Below are 15,084 nucleotides of genomic sequence, written 5' to 3' on the forward strand. Positions count from 1 at the left end.
ATGGTTTAGGGAAAGGCTTCTTAAATCAGACCCTCAAAGCACAGTCAATAATTCCCCAAATAGACAAGTGGGTTTACATCAGACTAAGAAGTTTCTGCATGGCAAAAGACACAGTAATTAGTGTGAATAGACAGCCTCAGAATAGGAAGATATTTTTGTAAACTATGTGTCAGATATTGGACTTATAACCAGAATTCACAAGGAATTCAAGCAGCTGTTCTGAAAAAAGATAATCAACCCTATTTAAAAGATAGGACAATGCAATGAAAAATCCTCTCTCTAAAGATGACATATGAATAGCCAAAAGGGATATGAAAAATTGCTCAACATCCCTCATTGTAAGAGAAATGCAGATCAAAACAACAATGAGATACCACCTATCCCCAGTCAGAATGTCTAAGATTAAAACAAAAAAAATGATAAGTGTTGGTGGGGTTGTGGTGAAGGAGAACTCTTACACTGCTGGTATGAATGTAATTGAGTCCAGCTACTGTGGTAAACAATTTGGAAATTCCTCAAAAATCTACAAGTAGAACTACCATATGATCCAGCAACCCCACTCCTTGGTATCTACCCAATGGACAGAAGAATTCTTAAACTGAAAAGTACCTGCACATTGATGTTTATTGCGGCACTATTTACAATTGCTAAGATACGGAACCAACCCAAATGCCCCCGAACAGATGAATGGATTGAAAAACTGGGGCACATATAGTCTATGGAATACTATTCAGCCATAAAAAAATTAAAATTAAAAAAAAATTTTTAAAAAACCTGGCTTTTGACAGAAAGTGGAAGAATATGGAAGATTTACTGCTGAGTGAATAGCCAGGCTATGAAGGAGAGACATTGTCCCCACTTAATATATACCAAGTATCCGCACTCTATGACTGAAACTGATTGACTGAATGATATACAAACACAGTAAATGGGTGTAAATGCCAGATATAGTATGTGTGGAAGAGTAGGGCCTAAGGAAGGACATTCAGAAGAAAAATACGAAAGCAAAAGCTTTAATGGGACAAAGAAATGTGATATTATCTGTTGAAGATATTTTATAGTTTTATCAACTGGACTAGGGAGAAATGTTCACATACTGAAATACTTACTTTGTAAGCTAAACAAAGTGATTGAATGTATTAAAGAAAATGAAATTTAAAAAAAAAAAAACCCTCTCCAAAAAAAAAAAAAAAAAAGTAAGATCAAATGATATATCTTAGAGTGACTTTAGTTCAAATCGTATATATCCGAAGACTATCTGACTTGTAGCAGGAAAGCATCTCCCTGCACACAAATGCCTAGATTCTTTGTATATTTGGATCCTTTTGCTGAGTGGTAGTAACATTGTTTATAACTAAGGCAGCTGACAGGTCATGTATAAAGCCAGAGTGAACATGTGTGCCTGGTTCCAGCAGAGTCCACATCAGATTAGTAGTCCCAAAGGGGGAATTGTTATGTCAAAAGGCATATAATCCCTAAACATCCTGACAGCTAGATGGTTGAAGTCATATTCTCATTTGTCCTGTTACTTTAAAATTTGTGTTTTCTTTATTTATGATTGGTAAAGTATATGTATTGCATAAATGAGAGTGAGAGAAGCAGAGATAGAAAGGAGTACCCTCCACAGGCTCTGGTCTTGTTAGGATCTCCTCCTTCCAATCCTCTAGCCCATTGAATCTTGAACATTTGCATATGGTCTCAGCAGAGTGACTGGGCTGGGGACTCAAACTGCAGTTGCCAATGGGGTCTGGATTTTTTAGGATAACACCATTACTGCTGTGCTACAGAGTCTGCTCTGTACTTGAAACAAATTATCATAAGCCTTCTTTATCCTACTTTGGCAGATAATAGATGAAGAAGAGCGATTTCTTTATATGAATTCATCATTCTTTCACCTTTTTTTTAACTTTTGAAAATTTTCTTTTTCTTAACCAAAATGCCATTTATGGCAGCTTGTCCTAAGGTCCTAGAATCAATAAAAATATAAAAATAAAAGTAGTCATTTTTGTATGCCAGGCACATTGCTGTTCACCATTAACTTATTTAATTCTCACTCACAGTGGAGTGTACACAGTATTATTATCTTTATTTTGTATGAGAAGACTAGAATTTAAATAATTAAGAAACTTGCACAAGGTTATACAATAGTGACACAGTTTATCTTTGGTAAGTTACCCCTCATTTTCAAACCTCAATGGGATGAAGGCTAGAGTCAAAAGAGCTGCAGGGATGACCCTGCCTTCTAGCCACCCAGGTCTTGAGTTACCACAGATCCTTGTCAGCATTGTTCTCCGTCTTTTTCCTGCTCTGTCCAACGCTTGTATCTTTCTTTAAAGTCTTAGGAGTTTGTCTATAGATTTTTTTTTAATCAGGTACTTCGTATTGAATTAATTGTAGAGGTGAGCAAATTTAACAAGTTATATCTGTTACAATGAAATAGATGACTCATCAGTATCTTTAAGTCATAATGGTCAAGGAGGGAAAAAACTGCTCCGTTGACTTCAACATGTATATTACTAATTTATAATCATTTGGAAACAGCTATATAATAAAGGAATTTCCTGACAAACCTGCTTCACCTAGTTGTCCAACCAGTGTATAAGCTCCATAAAGGTGGGATCCCTGCCCACCAGGTAACCCATGCATATTGTGGTGCATAGTACATATGTGTTGTCTTCAAAAGGCCCGTGGAAAATGTGCATTGTGAAAAAACATGGATTTTGAAAGTACTTTTATACCAAAATAAATGTATGCTAACTACTTTTCCATGAACTTTTTGAGTCTCCTCATAGAAAGTATTGAATAAATATTTGTTGAAAAAAATGTCCTTTGGGACCAGCAATTAGCTTAATGGCTATGTCACTGGACTCCCATGTAGTCTACCATGGTTCAAGTCCCAGACCCGGTGCTTTAAACTCATGCGAGTACACGTGCATGTGTGCCCGCCCAAGATCCCGAGGGAAGAATGAAAGAGAAGGGATTGTGGTGTGGCCATCCACCCCAGGGGTGATTTCTCACTTTCTGTCTCTCCGTCTTTCTGGTGAGCACACTCACCCTATAGCAAAAACCTCTCAAAAAATAAGAAAAAGAAAAAAATGTCCTCTAATGGGGCCAGCAGGAGGCGTGATGTTCAAGGTGCTAGATTCCCACATAGTCTACTGCCATTTGAGTCCTGAATCTGGTGACTTGAACATCCTATTGGGCACATGTGCATGTGTGCCAAAATCCTGAAAGAAGAATGGAGGAGCAGGGATTGCGGTGTGGCCATCCCCCCAGGGGGTGATTTCTCACTTAGCCTCTCTCTGTCTCTGTCTCTCTCTCTCTGGCAAACACAAAAGCTCTATGGTAAAAACCTAAACAACAACAACAAAACCTTTACCTTGAGAAAGTATAGCTCTTAGATAAAGGTTGAAATTAATAGAATAGCTTATTCTATCTCTGTAATCAATTGATAATATTTGTGCTCTGTAGAGATTGCAGATTTCTGTGGTACCCTGTGATAACAATTCTGTTCATATTCAGAGATTTTGGGACCAGCAGTTAGCGTAATGGCTGGACTCCCATGTAGTCGACCGCGGTTCGCGTCCTGGACCTGGTAGCTTGAAACTCACACCGAGTGCGTGTGCATGTGTGCCCAATATCCCGGGAGGAGAATGGAGGAGAAGGGATTGCAGCATGGCCATCCCCCCTGGGGGGTGCTTTCTGTCTCTCTGTCTCTGTCTGGCTGGCGAGCACACGCGCCCTTTAGCAAAAAAAAAAAGAAAAAACTCTCCAAAAAAAATAAATAAATAAGAGATTTATATGCTATGAACTATGTATTATTTACTGTATTTATATACAATGAAGGTTGAGAGTGGTTGGTAGAGGGTAAGTGTGAAGTACAAATGGAAGAAACCTTTAACAGACAAAAATGTAAAGTTTTCTGTTGAAAAACAAATTGTATACATCATGATGGGAACTTAATATATAATGTAAAATTAATCTAAACATTTTTTAAAATGAGATTTAATTGTTTCTCCTTTTTCCATACTTTATAGATCATCTCTGGGTGTTATTTCCAGACGTCTGTATGGTGATCGCTTCAGAAATTGCTGTGGATATTGTAAAACATGCCTTTATCACCAAGTTCAATGACATTACTGCAGATGTATGTACTTTATTAATCAAGTCAACATTGAAGTTTGCATTTAGGAACATAATAGGTTATTAGCCCTTTAGCATTAACAGTGTAATTTTAAGTCTCTAAGAATTATCACTTTAGGGGCTATAGGTGGCATTATGGTTATATTGCTGGACTTCCACTTGTCTGACTGTGGTTTTAGTCCCAGACCTGGAGACTTGAAACTCAGGCCAGACACATGTGCAGGTATGTCCAACATCCTGAAAGGAGAGTGGAGGAGAAGGGATTGTGGCGTGGCCATCCCCCCCGAGGGGGTGATTTCTTGTTTTCTGTCTCTCTCTCTCTCTCTGTCTCTCTGGCAAGCGCATACAACCTATAGCAAAAATCTGTCTCTCTGAAGAAAAAAATACTTTATTAAAAGATTTTTTTTTTAAGTTTTATTTATTTCTTCCATGAAAGAAAAAGCTGGGGGTGGGGCCACCACCCAGTAGGGTCTTCATGCCACACTTCACCCCAAGCTGACTTAGCCAGCCCAGATCATGGGCTTGAAAACACACCTGGCTTGCAAAGGAAGGTCCTGGGGTACACACTGGGGGCCTCCTGGGTGGGTCCAATTGCATAGCAACAATCCTAGAATTATAATTTTGAGTGGAAGTATAAATTGGCCAATAATTGAGGTTACAAATTCAAAATCATTACAAGCTGTTAATATTTTTCATAATCTATTCATTTAGATTTGAAAAAGTCACATTGTTTCTTTTTTTAAAATTTGATTATAAAAACCTTTCTCTCTGGCTTGGTTTTATAAATATTAATATTTAAAATTAATCTTTTTTGTTCTATGATTATGTGTAGGTTTCTAAAAATACAGAAAGCAAGAGCCTTATGTTTTTCTAGTGCAAGCATTTGATAAAATTATGAGAGACTTATTTTCTGTTATAACCAAATATTCTATAGGCTCATTGTATATATTGGGTCATCAGAAAAGTCATGTTATTTTTTTCTGCTATATTTTTCGGTGTAAAAATCCATCATAACTTTTCCAACAACCCAATAAAAAAAAAATTAAAATGTTCCCTAGTGTGTTTCTTATTCCGACCTCAATTACAAAATGAATACTACAGTACTTTCCTAGAGCTTATTTGGTTGTATTTTTCATAAACAGTCTTATTCTGATACTTGTTTTATTTCAAAAGATAACGATTTAAGCCAAATGCAATTGCACATCTACAATTTGATTATTTGATTGAGTTTCTGATTGCTTTAATATACTTGAAGAAAATATGATTTTGCATTTTTTTGTAAAACACTAGTATTGCCCTTATGTGTGGACTACATAATACTTTCTGTAGTTCATTTACCATAGAACTACAGTACAGTAAAGGTCTTTTGTGGGAGTGACCAAATTCACATAACTTTTATTACATCTGTTGTTACAGTTGTTCTATTTTATCATTAGTTTTTATTAAGCTCTCACCATACTTAATTTATGAGTTAAACTTTATCCTAGTGTTTATGTATAAGAAAAAACATAGTCTATATAGGATCCAGTACTGTCTGCAGTTGCAGGCATCCAATCCACTATGAGTCTTGGAATTTAAAATGTATCCCATCCGCCCCTGCCACCTGCTCACTCTCTCACACACACACACACACAGAAACTACTCTAACTTCACCTTTTACTCTTTCAGCTTTCTCAATGCAGAATAATTCTTGGGGTCATTTTCTCAGGATCTGAAGTCAAAACTAAACAGGTTTGATTCAGATACTTGTTGAAATTTTTAGTGGAAATGACAATTTAAAAGTGCCTTCATAACCAGTTTCCTAACTCAGTTTTATATCTTCCCAGCATCCATATCTATATTATACAGTAATAATAATTTTTTAACTCTTCATTCAGTTTGAAATTTCAGAAATATGTTACACTACTAAAAGAATAGCTGTTCCCCACATTCTAAATTTAGGATCATTATCATCTCTTTGAAGAGAAAGCTTTAAAGGCTCTTTCACCTATACTATGTGAAAACAAATAGAGAAACTGTAACTGTAGGTGTGCACTTGGTTATTAGTATTTGTTCCTGATTAATTATTAAGCATTTTTACCTACAAAGTCTGACTCTCTCTACATCACAGTTTGTATTATATTACTTAATACTTTATTCTCATCTGTTTTAGGTCTACAGTGAGTACAGAGCCAGCCTTGCTTTTGACCTCGTAAGCAGCCGACAGAAAAATGTGAGCACTGTGTTAAAGGCCTAGTCTGAAGCTAAGGGAACAGTGCTTTAGGTTAGCATAGAATATGAGTTAAGGAAGGTGCATAAGCATTCTACTTATCTATACTCTCAGCAGGTTAATAATACTACTTCATATTGTATATGGTTTTTTTTTTTCAGCATTATTACAGATATCCAACTTTGTATTTAAACTGTGAACATTTAGATTTCCAAGTCATCTTACTAAATTATATAATATGTGCAGTTTCTCTTCTTGTTTATAGTCTCACCCCTTTAGAACCTTTATTGGTAATGAGTGAATAGTACTTCTTAAATACTGTTTTAATCCCTTATAACTAATTCTTTTCTCCCTTGTCTGCCAGGCATATACTGATTACAGTGACTCCGTAGCGAGGAGGATGGGGTTTATTCCTCTCCCACTAGCTGTTTTAGTAAGTCTATACTTTCTTTTGTTTTTATATTAAGATAGCTATTAGCATAGAATATTAAAAATGGATTATCAGTAACTTTGTTTTAAAAGGACTTGCTCTGATAATCAATGAGAAATTACTTGGAAGAAAATTTTAAATTATAACATTATCCTTTTGGATTTTGAGCCATCAAATACATAATATTAAGGAACTGCTTTATGTAAACAGATTTTCTAAAAATGATAGTATTCTTTTTTAATTCTTCATTTGGCAAAAATTTTTCTTTTTTAATAGTAATTCCTGGTGATAGGCATGACTGTAATACATACTGATAGTAGGGTAAGTTAATCCAGTGTTTCTAGAGGGCTGTTTGACAATATGCTTTGATTTAGTAGTTCCAGTTCTAGGAGCTCATTCTAAAGAAACAGTTATAAAGAACACACAATGATTTATAGACAAGGCTATGCATTGTTATAGCATTTATGGTAGTAAAAATTTGCAAGCGAAATAGCGTAAATAAATTATGGTATGCCCAAATGAAGACATATTTTATATTCACTGTAATTACTACTTTTATTTTTTTTCAAAATTTTTAGTGAAAATTTCTACTGTTATTTTATACTCAAAAACTATCATATATATTTTTAAAAGAATTATTTACTTTTTTAATTCTATTTGTTGTTATTATTTTTTAATTGGACCAGACAGAGACAGAGAGAGAGAAACAGAAAGCAAGAAAGCAAGCCACCAGGTCCCAGACTAGTTCTAATCAGCCAAGACATGTGTAAAAAAATTGTCTGTTCATCCTATCAACTGTGGTTTAGACCAACTTTCCTTTTTTATTTAGATGATTAATGCTTAATAGGTTTAATATTATTTAAATTTCAGTTTGACATTCCAGATATCATGTATATCCTAAAGAGTTAATGATTTGTTATATAGTAATATAGCTTTCTTTTGCTTGGGAAAAGGAACTCATAAAATTTTAGAACATGGAGGATTTTAAATAATAAAATTATTCATTAAAGATATAAGAGTACTAGATGGGACCAGCAGTTAGCGTAATGGCTATGTCGCTGGACTCCCACGTAATCGACCACGGTTTGAGTCCCGGACCCGGTAGCTTAAACTCAAGCCAGGCGCATGTGCATGCGTGCCCAAGATCCTGAGAGGAGAACGGAGGAGAAGGGATTGCGGCGTGGCCATCCCCCCTGAGGGGTGATTTCTCACTTTCTGTCTCTCTGGCTCTCTCTGTCTGTCTGGTGAGCGCACGTGCCCTATAGCAAAAACCTCTCAAAAAAAAAAAAAAAGAGTAATAGAAAAAAAGTTTAAATTTTGTTTGTTTTCTACAACTAGAAGCATGATATATATAGTGTGAGTATAAACCTAGATTACCTGACCAATTTTTTTTTAAAGAATTATTTTATGTAACTTTATTTTTTTATTTACTTTTTTTTAGAATTTGACCAGAGAGGGCCAGAGTAAGAGAAAGAGAGGGAGGGAGAGAATGGGAGAAGCAAGCCGCCAGGTCCAGGACTTGAACCACAGTCAGCTATATGGGAGGACAGCATTCTTAGCCACCATGTCACCTACCAGCCCCCTAAATTATTTTTTTTAACAAGGATTAGTTAAATAGTTGGACTTAAATATGGCCCTGCTTTGCCAAATAGTAAATTACTTCTTCATCAAGTAACTTACTTGCCAGAAAACTTACAGATAGTTAATGTTTTTTAATTCAGTCATTTAAATTTTCAGTTCTTTAGTTTTTATGGTTATTATATCAAAAGATTTACACTTAATAATTGATTAGCAGAACACTTCTGGAAAACCTGCACTTCTGCCTTCTGAAAGGGGATTATATAGTTATTAAAAAATCTGCATATCTTTTGCAGTACTTTTCTCACAGAACTTCAAAATGGTGGTATAGCTACAACAGACATCTGAGAGCCTTCAGGACTGTCCCAAGGCCACAGTAATGAAGTTAATTCCTTCTTATTTTTTAAGACTTTTTTCCTTCTTTATTTTTGCCTCTCTCTTTCTTTTTTTTAGATCCAATCACTGTACATCTTTATAGCATACAAAATTATTTTCCCAGCATGAGTACTTTGTATATTAGTCTCCTGACCCCAAAAGGAAGTTAATTATGTAAGCCACATTATGTAAGCCACAGGATGACAGTATTTCTTTCTAAACATTGTCCTTGAGTTGTAAAATGAATTCACATCTGAAAAAAGGAAGAGAAATCATATGTTTTTTGTTTTTTTCTTTTTTTTGAGAGAGAGATTTTTTGCTGTAGGGCGCAGGCGCTCGCCAGAAAGATAGAAAGCGAAAATCATCCCCCCAGGGGGATGGCCACGCTGCAATCCCTTCTCCTTCATTCACCTCTCAGGATCTTGGGCACGCACACACACGCGCCCAGCGTCAGTTTAAGCCCCTGTGTCCGGGACTCGAACTGCGGTCGTCCCCATGGGAGTTCAGTAACATAGCTGTTACGCTAACCGCTGGTCCCAGAAATCATGTATTTTCTATGCAAAATTGCATCATGACTTTTCTAACAACCCAGTATTTAAGTTTCATGCATTTAGACTTTGGGCATATATTTTGAAAGTTATCTGATAAAAAAATAGATTAAAAATGAAATCAGGGGGCCAGCAGGTGGCATGTGATGGTTAAGGTACTGGACTCCCCCATGGCCGCAGTTCAAGTCCTGGACCTGGGGGCTTGAAACTTGTGCCAGGTATGTGTGCATGCATACCCAAAATCCTAAGAGGAGAGGGAAGGAGAAGGGCCATCCCCTCTGGGAGCTGATTTCTCACTTTTCCTTTCACTGTCTCTGTCTCTCTGGTCAGTGCACATGCCATGTAGCAAAAACCTAAAATAAATAAATAAATAAATAAAAATGAAGTCAGTTAAGTTTTTTTTTTTTTTTAGAGAGAGATTTTTACTGTAGGGCATGTGCGCTCGCCAGACAGACAGAGAGAGACATAGAGACAGAAAGCGAGAAATCACCCCCCAGGGGGGATGGTCACGCCGCAGTCCCTTCTCCTCCATTCTCCTCTCGGGATCTTGGGCACGCACGCACACGCGCCCGGCGTGAGTTTTTTTTAAGCCACCGGGTCCAGGACACGAACCGTGGTCAACTATGTGGGAGTCCAGCGACATAGCCATTACGCTAACTGCTGGTTCCCGAAGTCAGTTAAGTTTTAAACTCATGATTATTGGTTTGCCTTTCATATTAATGAACAAAATAATAGAATCCTGTTAGCTTCTGTTGCCAATGTCTGTACAACAGCATTTGCCTATTAAGGGATTGTAGATTAGTTGAGGGTTTCCATGTCGGTTCACTCATAGTGAAACTTTATTGAATACATGACAACCCATTCACCCTACTTCCAAATTGTTTTATTAAAAGCACTTTTTACAATATCTTTTCAACTGTGTGCTATTATGTTTAAGAAACCCTGTAACTTGGGACTAACAGATGGCATAATGGTTATGTCACTAGACTCCCACATGACTAACTGTGGTTCAAGTCCTAGATGTGGCGGCTTGAAGCTCACGCTGGGCACATGTGCACATGTGCCCAAAATCCCAAGAGGAGAGCAGGGGAGAAGGCGACTGTGGAGTGGCCATCCCGCTGGGGGGTGATTTCTCACTATCTGTCTCTCTGATGAGTGCACGCGCCCTATAGCAAAAATCTCTCTAAAAAGAAGAAACTCTGTAACTTGACCTTACCACATAAGGCCAGTTCTTTTCTCTGCTTTTCCAACCCCTTGATACATGGGTACATCCATAATGTGTATTTTCCCTTGACTGATCCCTCCAAATTTATTCAGCAGGTGTCTAAAAATGATACTATTACTCCTGTATTTCTGTGAGTTAAGCATAAATAAATAAATAAATAAATAAATAAATAAATAAAAATAACTGTTCAAAAGTGACAGAAATTTTCCAGTTGTTAATTTATTTATAAATTTTTAAATGTTTAGTTTTTAAAAATAATATAAACCTTCTAAGGTTCTCTTTCCTCTAAGTTATTGGGTTCTTAAAGACTCAAAGAAAAGGGAACAGAGAAAAAGAGCAGGAATAAGGAAAGTACCCATCAGTAGTTCTCTTGGGTTGTCAGAAAAGTCACGATGCATTTTTGCATAGAAGAACATGGAAACAAATGCATCATGGCTTTTCTGACAACCCAGAATCTCTGGTAGGGACACATTTAGCAAGATGAATTAATTTCTACCTTCCACATTTTCATTGTAAAATTCAGTTGATTGTTTTAATCAGCTGTACTTGTTAGGTACAAATAAATGTTTCCTTCATGAACATAATTAGTGTCTGACTCTAGAGAGTTAGCAACAGTTGAATTGTTGCATTAGCCATAGGCATCCTGGATTGTGATAAATAAGCCCAAATCTACCACAGGAGGCTTTACAATTGACAAATCTAGAACTGTCTTTTTGAATGTAGACAAAGGTCATTAACATCAGCATGGAAAAAATTATTATTTAAACATTAACTAATAATTCTGTGGTTGTATGTTTTGATGTTGTGTTTCTGTTGTTTTGCTTTATTTCTGGCTAGCTCATCAGAGTTGTAACAAGCTCAATTAAAGTGCAAGGAATCCTGTCTTATGCCTGTGTCATACTCTTCTATTTTGGGTAAGATTAACTATTCTCAAATATGGTTTTAATTGTATGGTAAACTATAAATGCATGATGTAATGGAAATTATTAGTACCCCAATCAGACCCGTCTCACTCTATGGCAGGGGCTCCCTTGACTAATAGCTGGTACCTCCAAGTATATTTGTGACTTGGTTAAATTAACTGTACCGCTATTTGGTAGTAGTATTACTAATAGAACTTTAGATTTTATTTTTTATTAATTTTTTATTATTTTATTTTAAATTTATTTTACATTCATTCACTGAGCATCTGCACAGCATATGAAATGTGATTTCCCATCCAGAAATCACTGTATGGTGGCTTAATCATACAGGTTATCATCAACAAGTAATTTTCCATTTCTTGTTTCATATATGTATATAACACACATGCACATATATATAAAAATAATATATTTTTTCTGCCACCCCCCCATTTCTCACCCTCTGCCATTCTCTACCCTCCTCCCATACTGTCTGTGGTATCTACAGTTGCTTTCCATTCCTTCTTCCCCCCTCACATTTTATTGAGTCACAAAAGATCTTAATTAATCTAACTACTTTCAGTAACAAGTTCAGCTGATATATGAATACATTTCTGACTTTAGGCGTGAAACTATGTGAGTAGAATGAATATATGAGTAGAATTAATATACTATAAAGTAGCACCTAGCTGATGCTGTCTAGCTTACTGTGGCTATTAAATAGGTATTTTTAATATATTTTTAATTTCAAGAAAGGTAATTTTAGCTTTATTAATCAAAATCAAAAGATGTTAAGAGAATTTTGCTTAAGGCTTAAAGCCAGGAAACAGGTTAGGATTCTGTTCATACAGTAGGTATATGAACCTATTGACAGCTTGAGAGAAGACAAAAATCCTTAAATCTACAAAACAAAGCAGAGAAAATCAGTAATGTTTTAGTCAAAAGTCATAAAATTCTGTTTCACCAGTTCAGTCTCATGTACTTTATCTTCTGTTGTGGTCTGATCTTTTCATTTAAATTCTGGAAGATAACATTCAACTCCGGGTTTGTCCGTACTATTAAGTTGGCCATTTTCTTGGTTGTTTCTGAATTCTTATTTCTGTGTGTATTTAGTTTTCCTGATATAGCACTCCCTTCAGAACTTCTTGAAGAGCTGGTCTAGTGTTGGTAAATTCTTTCAGATTTTGTTTATTAGAGAATGTTCTTGTCTTTTCTTCCCAGGAATAGTATTCTTGGTTGAAATTGTTTTTCACTTAACACTTTGAATATATTTTCCTATTCTTTCCTTGCTCACATTGTTAATGATGAGAGGTCCACTGTTAGCCTGATGGGAAAGCTGTTGTAGATATCTTGACGTTTCTCTCTTGCCAATCTTATTATCTTGTCTTTGTCTGTGGTTCTGGTCAATCTGGCTATAATGTGTCTTGGAGAAGATTTTCTTGAGTTGGAAAAAGAATCAAATGGAATTGTTAGAGATGAAGGCTTTAATACAGGAAGCCAAAACCTCCCTCAAAAGTACAAAAGCATACTAGATCATATAGAAGATCGAATCTCAGATGTAGAAGACAGAATCTCAGAAGACTAGAAAAATCCACCATGAAGACTGAGAAAATAGCTCAAAAAATGAGAATAACATATGAGAAATATTAGATTTTATTTTAATCTTTAGTGAAGTCTTATACTTAGTTAGTCCTTTTCATTTAAGACGTAGCTTTCACCCACATTTTCTCTTATGAAAAAATGTCTACGATTTTAATCAGAAATTTTCTATGTTTAAAAAGATTTTTAACCTTCTATTTATATTTACCACCTATAATATTTAGCACACTCCATCTCCATGTCATACAAACCTAAAGATGATACAGAGCGTGTTATTCCTGCCTGCTCTTGCCTGAACCTTATCTGTGAGTTTGTTGGTCTTATGTAGGTTACATTCTGGTTGGGAAGGCAAACAGTAGTAAGTGAAACAAGAGACATAACAGCATGAAAGTTTGCTATCGTTAGTTTTTTCAAGAAGCAAATTGATGATACCTTTACAATAAATTGTACTAAGGGACCAGCACTTGGCGTAATGGCTATGTCGCTGGACTCACATGTAGTCGACTGTGGTTCAAGTCCCAGACCCGGTGGCTTAAACTCACACTGGGTGCATATGTGTGCGTGCCCAAGATCCCAAGAGGAGTATGGAAGAGAAGGGATTGCAGCATGGCCATCCCCTCTGGGGGAGGTGGTTTCTCGCTTTCTGTCTCTGTCTCTCTCTGTCTTTGTGGTGAGTGCACACGCCCCGTAGCAAAACCTCTATGAAAAAATAAATAAATAAAGTATAAATTGTACTAAGAAAGACTGCTGCGAAGCCAGTCCCTCCACTCACTTGATGTAGGGTGCTTCAGGACATAGACTTCAGGGGTACTGGTGTGAGAGGCATCATATCTGAACAACTCAAGAGGGAAGAAAGGGAGACAGGATCAGCCTGTATGAATTTCAGCCATAAGTTCACTAGGAATCTTCCCCAGGGAGAGCTTTGGTTTTGCAGAGACATCTATGGTGTCCCTCTCATGTTCTGAGTGTGTTTTTTACAGTATTTTACCTGGTGCCACACATCCTGTCTGACATGTGGCAGATGCTCAGAAAGCTTCTGTCAAAGTAGGATGAGAGCAATCACTTCTTATTGTCTGCACTTTCTGTTTATTCTTGAGCATGATGAGTTGCGAATGTGCTTCCAGCACCTGCAAGTGCCTTCTCCAGACTTGCCCTTCAGAGCTGGGTGCAGGCTACATGGTTAATTTCAGTGTCACCTACAACAAGATGTAATTTTGAATATGTTACATACCATTTCCTATTTTCCATTTGAATGAGCACATAAATCCTTCACTGTTGGGTTGTTGGAAAAGTCATGATGCATTTTTGCATACCCAACATATTAAGGTAACATTAAAGAACAAGACTCTCGGGGACCAGCAGTTAGTGTAATGGCTATGTCGCTGGACTCCCATGTAGTTGACCACGGTTCGAGTCCCAGACCCGGTGGCTTAAACTCACGCTGGGCATGTGTGCGTGCGTGCCCAAGATCCTAAGAGGAGAATGGAGGAGAAGGGATTGTGGCATGGCCATCCTCCCTGGGGGGTGATTTCCTGCTTTCTATCTCTCTGTCTCTCTCTGTCTGTCTGGCAAGCGCACACACCCTATAGCAAAAACCTCTCCCCCAAAAAAAGAGAAAAACAACAACAAAAAAGAACAAGACTCCATTTCTGGTACAAATGTTACCCCTTCCCCTCAAAGCTCTTAACATTATGCTGTGTTTATCAATCAGCTCCAATATATGCTTTAATCTGAATTGGTTAAAATTCTAGTATCCCTTCCTGGCAGTATTACCTCTTTCTTACTCCCCTTCCACTTCACCTGGATAGTCTAGCCAAATATACTCACTGACCTTTCTAGCCTCCTTATCTATCCTAGTCATCCTTGTCTCAGAGTAAAATCCACATTACCTTCTCCTCTCTCAAAAAACTTTCCCAAAACCACCTTGTCTGTGAAGCCTTCTTTATTCTTCAACTTCACCATACCCAGGAATCTCACTGGACCTTCTGACATACACTGTTGTGGTTTTTCCCTATCACACTACGTTTCAGTTTCTCTCCCTCCAGTCTTAGTCTGGAGGGCTGTGGATGGACACT

The 15,084-nt window shown here is 36.9% G+C and overlaps 1 protein-coding gene across 1 annotated transcript in view; it reads left to right on the forward strand.

Annotated features, from left to right (window-relative positions):
- The window catches only part of TAPT1 (transmembrane anterior posterior transformation 1), a 92,574-nt gene that overhangs the window by 69,105 nt on the left and 8,385 nt on the right, over positions 1–15,084 (forward strand). Inside the window, exons 11-14 of the mRNA XM_027770446.1 lie at positions 4,038–4,147; positions 6,296–6,355; positions 6,717–6,785; positions 11,346–11,422. Of these exons, the coding sequence (XP_027626247.1) occupies positions 4,038–4,147; positions 6,296–6,355; positions 6,717–6,785; positions 11,346–11,422 (316 nt within the window). The remainder of the gene's footprint in view (positions 1–4,037; positions 4,148–6,295; positions 6,356–6,716; positions 6,786–11,345; positions 11,423–15,084) is intronic.

The sequence above is a fragment of the Tupaia chinensis genome, unplaced genomic scaffold (genome assembly GCF_000334495.1).
Source record: "Tupaia chinensis unplaced genomic scaffold, TupChi_1.0 Scaffold000138_1, whole genome shotgun sequence".
In the NCBI taxonomy this organism is placed as follows: domain Eukaryota; kingdom Metazoa; phylum Chordata; class Mammalia; order Scandentia; family Tupaiidae; genus Tupaia; species Tupaia belangeri.